Source organism: Prenolepis imparis, unplaced genomic scaffold (genome assembly GCF_030444845.1).
Source record: "Prenolepis imparis isolate NDT839.2.m4 unplaced genomic scaffold, iyPreImpa1.0 SCAF_10, whole genome shotgun sequence".
Lineage (NCBI taxonomy): Eukaryota > Metazoa > Arthropoda > Insecta > Hymenoptera > Formicidae > Prenolepis > Prenolepis imparis.
In genome coordinates, this window is record NW_028141168.1 from 14,299,972 (window position 1) to 14,308,209 (window position 8,238).

At 31.6% G+C, this 8,238-nt stretch overlaps 1 protein-coding gene across 1 annotated transcript; it reads right to left on the reverse strand.

Annotated features, from left to right (window-relative positions):
• Window positions 1-514: 514 nt before the first annotated feature.
• LOC145942212 (uncharacterized) lies at window positions 515-8,177 on the reverse strand. The gene is made up of 6 exons (XM_083048706.1): window positions 7,945-8,177; window positions 6,720-7,062; window positions 6,374-6,630; window positions 6,063-6,161; window positions 5,778-5,870; window positions 515-5,576 (listed from the first exon to the last, which is right to left on the reverse strand). The coding sequence occupies exons 1-6, from the start codon at window positions 7,991-7,993 to the stop codon at window positions 619-621; spliced, it is 5,799 nt and encodes a 1,932-aa protein (XP_082904832.1). The 5' UTR covers window positions 7,994-8,177; the 3' UTR covers window positions 515-618.
• Between the last annotated feature and the right edge of the window lie 61 nt (window positions 8,178-8,238).

Here is an 8,238-nt window from a genome sequence, read left to right on the forward strand (position 1 = left end):
GCTTATTACATTATAATATGTTTATACATATTATTCATTTTTTACATATATGTTTGTATATATATATAATATTATATTATACATTATATATAGACATGAATTTATATGATCTGTTTATCGCACACACACATATACATATATATAAATATATATATGTATATATATCAGCCTTGGCCAAAAGTATAAAGCACCCATTCTTAATTGCAACAACAATTAAACAAAATAGAGTTGTGAAATAAAAAAAGTTGTAAAAAATTTAATTTATTTTAAGAAAATTAATATTAACTATTTTTTTTATTTCACAACTATTTTCTTTAATTGGTATTGCAATTAAGAATGAGTGTTTTATGCTTTTGGCCAAGGGCTGTATATATAAATATACTATACATTGAACACCACAAAATAATATTAACACATACAAACTACTGAAAGATGAAGAAAGCATTGTGCTTAATGTTACTTCTTGACAAAACTACTTTTTCAAAATATGTCAAAAGTGTGATAAAATAGTATGTTAAAACTCATTTATATCAATAATATGACTTAATTTTATATGAATTTATTACAAAATTTCTTTGAATTAATGAAATATTAGTAAAACTCAAATAATATGTATACTTAAAACGCATTACGAGAAGATCGGCTATTCGACGATGCCTTCTGTTTTTCAAGATACATCATATACGCTGAAACGGGTTCCCGATTGTTCCTAGCGAGCATTCGTTGTCTGAAGGAAGCCGCCGCCGTGGAACCCTTGTTCAAAGATAGTTTCTGAGCCTTCGGCAGGTTTACTACAGCGAATTGCGTGGTGCTACCAGCCGAGCTCAACGTAATGAAATCAACATCCTTCCTAGTCGTCGCCTTCGAGCTCTGCTCCGACGACATAATCCGTTCCTCATTATGCGAAAGTTTCTTTCTCTTTTTCGCTTTCATTGGCTGGTCCATAAGATCTTCGATCACGTCGTCCGAAAGTCGCTTCACTCTACTTGTCGATGGTAAACAGTCGTTCTTCTCGACAACTTGTTTTTTTTGTTTATCAGGAATCTTCGAAACTTGCTCCGGAATCATATTTTTGTCATCCTCTCGCTTTTTCTTCTTTAATTCTTTCTTAGCTCTAAGACGCATCTCTGTAGCATAGATAGCTTCTAGTGCTTCCTCCCGTGCTTTAGCAAAAGCAGTGTTTTTGGATTTAATCTTGTCCGATGCAATATTTTGTGATTTATCAGATGCCTGATTTTTATCGGATTTTAATTTTGATGTTCCAATTTGTAACGACGAAGTTTTCTCTTCTCCTTTTTTCTTTAATAACTTTTCCGAGATTATTTCTTTATTTTCCGCTATCTTTGGCCATTTAGTTTTCTTCTTGACATTCAACTCCGAACCATCTACAATTTCATCATTTTCGCTCTTGTGTTGCGCTAACTTGGTCTTGTTTTTGCGAATATTCTTTTGAAGTACATTAGCTTCGTTTACATGTTCGTTCTGTTCAATTATTTTCAATTGCCTCTTCTTCTGTTTCTTCTCCTTTTCATTAATTTCACACGTATCTTTGCAAGTGTCGTCTTCTTCAATTGTACCAATCGCAAGCTCAATACATTTCTTCTTTTTAGGAACATCTAATTCCATCATATCTTGAATTAAGACTTTATCAGTGATATTTTTGTCCGAAATGTTTTCTACTGGTGTCTTACGTTTTTTTTGTTTCTTTCGTTTACCCTTCTGTACAACCTCATCATTAAGTGGAGTTACAAGATTAGATATCTCCTTCTCGTCACTTTCCAATTTTGTTTCAGCTTGCGCAATATCTTTCGTCTGTTTAACAGATAATAGTTTTTTCTTTGATCGATCTGAATTTGAATCAATTTCTTGTTTGCTCTTGTTTACTCCTAATTCTGGTGCACTTTCATGTAATTTTTCTTTTCTGAGGTATTTTATTGTAGGCGATTCAGTATGAGTGACATTCATTGTTTTATGTAATTCAGCCTCTTTGGAAGATGATTTCGAGGACCCTGTTTTCTCTGTTGTTTCAGTTTTATTGATTGGATATGGGAGTTTTATTGCTATTTCTACAAACTTATTCAAATCCATAAAACTTAATTTTCTAGAATCCTTATTCTTCGATTCCTTTTCCTTAAGCGAAGTATTCTGTTTTGCTTTTGTACTATCTGACGTGGTATCCTTAATTTCTGAATTTTTTTCGAGTGTTTCAGATGTTTTAGAAGCATTTCTTGAGTGTATAAATTTCTCGAATGATTCTATCAAATAATTTTGTACCGCAAGTTTTGCTAATTTTTTTTCTTCTAATTTCGATGTATCGGCCTCAATATTTAATTCCTTTTTCTTAGGCGAAGTATTTTGTATTGTTTTTGTACTATCTGACTTGGTATCCTTAATTTTTGAATTTTCTTCGAGTGGTGTTTCATAAAACTCGAATTTTTTAAAAGTGTCAAATTTTGGGGTGCTACATTTTAACGATATATTTTGACGCGATTTTGGACATTTTTTTGTAATTGCTTCTTGAGATTTATTTAATTGTTCCATCAAATTTTGTTCTGTTACATCTTTTGAAGAACATTGTACTTCTAATTTTTCTTTCTTCTTAGCTTTCTTCTTAGCTGACAAGTTAGATGATGTATCCAATAAAATACTATCTTCATTTTTTTGCATAGATTTGTTCTTAAACGATGAGTCTGAATTTGATGTATCCAATAAAATAGTTTTATTTTTCATCATATTGGATTTCTTGCTATCTTTTATTTTTTTCTTTTCTGCAACTTTATTCTTTTCTTTTACATTTTGCTCATTTTCGCTTTCATCGTCTACTTCTTCCTCTTCTGCATCTTCGGCTTCTTCCTCTTCTGCATTTTCGGTTTCTTCCTCTTTTGCATCTTCGTCTTCTTCCTCTTCTGCATCTCTAACTTCTTCTATAATTTGCTCATTTTCTCCCTCACTATTACTCTCCTCTTTTTCTTCGTTATCGTCATCGTCATTGTCCTCTTCTTTTTCTATTTCACTATCATCAACTATGAAATCTGCGAGATCTGAACCGTCGTCATCAGGATCTGAAACTTCCGACTCTGAAGCTCGGCATTCATCACCTGGTACATTATCATCAGAAAACTTTTGTTTCGCTCCATCCAGATTATATTCTCTCTTGATATCAGAATGTATCGATGTACTAGCTTCAGAATCACTGTTTGTCATTACAAGTTTTGGAATTCTAGATTCATCTTCATCACTGCTATCCGACATCTTATCAGGAGTTGATCCCATACACGCTGTTGTAGAATAACTTTTACATCCAAAATCCATAACTGATATAACTATTTCGCTATCATCGCTTTCATTATCGTTCAAATATGTTGATGTCTTGATGTTTACTGGCTTTGGAGAACTTTGCTCTTCAGGTTCGCTTGCGCTTTCATCTTTATTTTGTAATTTACTTAGGGAATACTTCTTGTTCAATTTTTTTTCTGAATATTTATCTGTGTTATCTGATTCTTTCTTTGAATGATCTAATCGAGATTTATTTATAGAAATATTTTGCGTAGCTTTATCTCCTTGCTTTAATGGCGTATCTTTTGTTAAAGATTTATTGAATGATTTTCTTCTTTCCATCGATTTTGATAAAGATGTATTTTTCTTATTTACTTGCGAGCTTCTGTTTAATTCATTTGCATCATCTTCAACTTGTTCATCTGATTCATCACGTGTTTTAAATGATTGTTCCATTGTTTTTGCAATAGTTTGCCCTGATTTGTTTAATTTGGAAACAGATCGGTCACAACTTTTATTTAAATTTTTAATTGCTTTATATTCAATTAAAGATTTATTTATAGCTGCTTCTAAATCGTCTTCATCTTCCGTACTGTTAAAAGAATCCTCACATTTTTTAAGCACATACCTTTCTTTTATAGATGAATTAGCTGCTTTATTACTAGAATCCATTTTTTCTTCTTCAATCAACGATGTTTTATCACTTCTTACCATTGTAACTATTTGATTCTCTAATAATTCTTCATTTATCGTGGACATTTGTTTAGCATCACAATTTGTTCTTATCGCGTCTAATTGGCTCTTTAATAACACGGTATCATCGGAATCATATTCGGAAGACTCTGCTTCTTTTGCCGCTTTCATCTTTTCAGCAGCCAACCATGCCTTCTTGTTCATCAAAACAAGATCACATTCAGTTTCGCTTTCATTTTCCGATTTTTTCGATAACTGAGAATTAGAATTCATCGAGATAGTTTCAACATCGATTTTTTTCTCAATTATTTTTTTGTTCGAGTTATCACTAGAAGTATCACGTAACAAATTAATACTAACAATATCATCAGGATCGGTATTCGTATTTTTCTGATTTTCCTGTTGCAAATTCTCTTTTTTTTTCTCTATATGGTCATCATATATATTATCTGTACTTTTCTGTTTTAAGTTTTGTTTTCTAGAGTTTTCCATCAACTTACGTATTCTTTCTGCTCTTTTAGATGATATACTTGTGACATATTCAAAAGTTTCTGTTGCATTAAAAGGTTGAGTATTTTGAATTACTGAATTATCTTCATTTGATTCATTAGATGCGGAATTAAGTGTCTCCAAGGCAGTATTGGAAGATTCTGGAACTGATTCTGTTCTCTTAGAGACATTTCTCTGTTCTATAAAATCTGTAATAACATTAATATTATCCTGAGTTGTAACTAACTGTTTCTTCGCCATACTGGAGTGATCGTTAAAATCCTTATTAACTGATGACACGACTCCTGTTGGTGAATCTCCTGAGTGATCAAAATACTCCATTTTATCGACTTTATCGTTGGTAACTTCTTCCATCTCAGTAGATTTACTTATCTGTTTAGCAGGTGTTTTATCTTTAACAATAACTTCATCAACTATTTCTACATCTTCATGTTGTGACAAAACTGATTCATTTGTATCTTTTGTAGTTGATTTACTGTCCGCTTCACACACTAAGCTCTGTCTTTTGGTTGTATCATTTACTGAAGGGCTACTTAAATATTTTCTTTTGTGCGTTGAATCTGGAATCGAAGAGTCCGTAGAAATATCAATCTTTTCCTCAATGCTGTCAATAACTTTTTTGGATAGAATGTCATGTTTCATAGCAGTTTCTATTGATTCTCTCGAGTGACGTCGTTTATTTAAGCTTGATTCATTTTTCGTAAATTTAGTTTCCTGCTCACTTGATGATTTATTCGCACACATTGGACTCGGACATTTCGTACTTGGTGATGCCACATTGGTAAGAGGCTGTGTGTTGTTTTCTATCGACACATCATTAATAATATTTAGAGTTTGATTTTCCTTGTTACTTGGATTTCCTTTTTGCTCTTCAATAGAAGTATTTGATAACTTTCCAATCTTAATAATTAATTCCTTTGTGGCCGATTGTTTACATACATTGTCTAATAATTTTTCCATTTCTGATGGACTTTTTTTAATTATCTCCAGTTTGTGTTCTTTTTTATCTCTAAGATTTGAAAAATTGTCCTCGGTTAAGATCTCATCAGTTGTATCTTTATTAGACAGTAGATCTTCTTTATCTTTGCATTCTCCATCTATTGTAAATATAAAAAAATATATAAATTTTAATTTGTACCCCATCTTATATGAATTGATAAAAATTTAAATAGTTGCGATAAATAATAATATTTAATATAAATAATTTTAGATGTGATAGACATGACATATTTGTTAAAGAGCATAATATAATTATAATATTTGAAGATATAGGAGAAAAAACTTTCAGCTTTACTTACCAGGAATGGTTTCATTGTCCATTGTTATCTTATCTATATGTTTATCATGTGTATCATCCTCTTTCTCTGATAATTCAAGTATTTCATCTGATTCTGAATGAGTAGATGAAACATTCCTAGGTGAGGTAGGTGAGACAACTAAAGTTATTTTGTCTGCAAAAAAATATATAAACATAAATTTAGTAAGACAAAAACATTTTTGTTTCTCTTTTTCAAGAAATCGATTGTATATTGGATTTCCATATATTGGATATTTTATATATTAAAAATTCTATGAATGCTTACCATTATTATCTTCTTCATCTTTATGTATATTTTGATGTTTTGTTGTTCTTGGGCTTTGTTGAGAATGTAATGTTTTATCCGGCGAAGAATCTGAGTTTCCTGCACATATTTTAATAAAATAGATTTGTTATAGTTTGAAAAATTTTTTAAATGTCAATTCTTATTTCTTCTTATCCACATAAATATTACATAAATTACATAAATGCAAACACACATATTGGATATTAAACTATATGAGTAATATGTACACATGTAGTTTTAAACATATATAGATTTATCTGTTGATAGATGTAACAATTTTAAGAAATTACCTGAATTTGTAAGTTCGTCAGTCTCAACTATTGTAGCATCCAATCGTACATAAGGGATACGATTCTTCTTTTCATCTTCTTTTTTAATTGGAGAATTTGACAATACTTGTTTATGTGTTTTAACTGGTGTGCCAGGCTGACTTCTATTTTGATCGGATAAAGATTCTGGATCGACAGAACTAGCTCTTGTTCTACGTGTACTTCTAACTGCCAGTAATGGTGACTTAGTCTCCGAACCAGCACGCATAAGACGCTTACTGATAAAAATTTCAAATAAAACATATTACAAAAAATAGTTTGAAACATACATCATGTATTCTATGAAATATAATTATATTAACCATACCTTGCCGCTCTAGTATTAATTTTGGTAGGTGTATCAGTTACAGCAGCCAAGCTGCTCCTTGTAGTTCTCTTCTTAGGTGTTCCTATAATATCAATGTCTATTGATTCATTGTCATCAGGAGAAATGGAAAATTTCCTAGGACGTCCAGGTTTTAATTTTTCTGAGTCAGTATTATCCATAGTTGCTCTTCGACTTCTGTTTCTGGTTGGTTGATAACTGCTAATGCTACTAGTATCACTTTCAGAAGAGGGTGGTGAATTTTTACTCTGTTTTATTCTACTACTACGACGCAATGGAGAGTTCACTATAGAACTGATGTTAAACTTTTGTGATCGCATACGACCTGTAACAATAACGTATATAAAATAATGAAAAAAATTAAGTCGATACTAAATCAAAACAGTATAAAAACAAGAGCTTCTAAAAGTAAGAGTTGAGATAATATTTTGAATTTTAGCAACACTTCATATATATATTTAAATAAGGAAAGTAATAAAGTTTGTAGTTCTTTATCTTTATATGAAATATATTTATATATTTTCTATATATTAATATATTCTATATTATTCTATATATTAATATATTATTATGTTTAAATAAAAGACACACTAATTAATCAAAAGATTAAGTGTAGAGGCTACATGCTTATGCAAACTGATAGCACACAACACGAATACTAATCAAATCAATAATATATTATGAGTTAGAGATTAAAGAGGAGAAAAACAAGTCATTAAAAAAAAATGTTCAAAAATATTTTTCGAATCGACGAGATATTTTAGCTAGCAATGATGGCGATCCCGGAAAATCTGCATGAAGATTTAAGAAAATCGTTAAGAAAAAAAAAAAAAAGAATAAAGAGCTCGACTTGCATCACATTTACATCCCGATATGATCGTTAACGTAAAAATTAATCAAATAAATAATCCATTATATGAGTTAGAGGTCAAAGGAGAGAAAAAACAAGTCATTATATCTTCGAAAACGTTTCTCGAATTAAGATACTTTAACGAGCAAATGATAAAACGATCCTATGCAATCTGCACAAAGATGCAAGAAAATCGTCGAGAGAAAAAAAAAGAATAAAGAAGAATAAAGAGAAGATTGATTCGCATTACGTTTATATCCTGGATGACGATGACTGGCGTGAAATGATGCCGATTCGACCGTTAAAATCAACCGCTCAAGACGTGGCGTCTCTCGCGAAGAAAAAACGAATACAAACCTGTTTTCTGCTCTGCCTCGTCCTCCGAATCTTTCATGGAGCGAATCATCCTGCTGTTATTTATATATATCGCGCAAATAAAATATCATTTGCACAAAAAGAGAGAGATATACGCGTGGCGAGCGCCAACGAGGAAAGGTTATCGCGAACCACGTGTTTTATCGTCGATACGAATTTCGAAACGACCGAGAGCCAACGATCATCGACGGTGTCGGGTGTCGAGTGTCGAGTTTCCGGTTCCTCGCGCTTCCGCGCGCGACATCTGCGCCATCTATCGGCGATCGGCGACATATG

Bases quoted from the DNA above. Each gene is read 5' to 3' on its own strand.
- LOC145942212 (XM_083048706.1), bottom strand. From the start codon at position 7,993: ATGATTCGCTCCATGAAAGATTCGGAGGACGAGGCAGAGCAGAAAACA. The intron at 7,063-7,944 runs GTTTGTATTCGT...TTATTGTTACAG, and splicing joins CGAGGCAGAGCAGAAAACAG to GTCGTATGCGATCACAAAAG. The intron at 6,162-6,373 runs GTAATTTCTTAA...AAATATGTGCAG, and splicing joins TGACGAACTTACAAATTCAG to GAAACTCAGATTCTTCGCCG.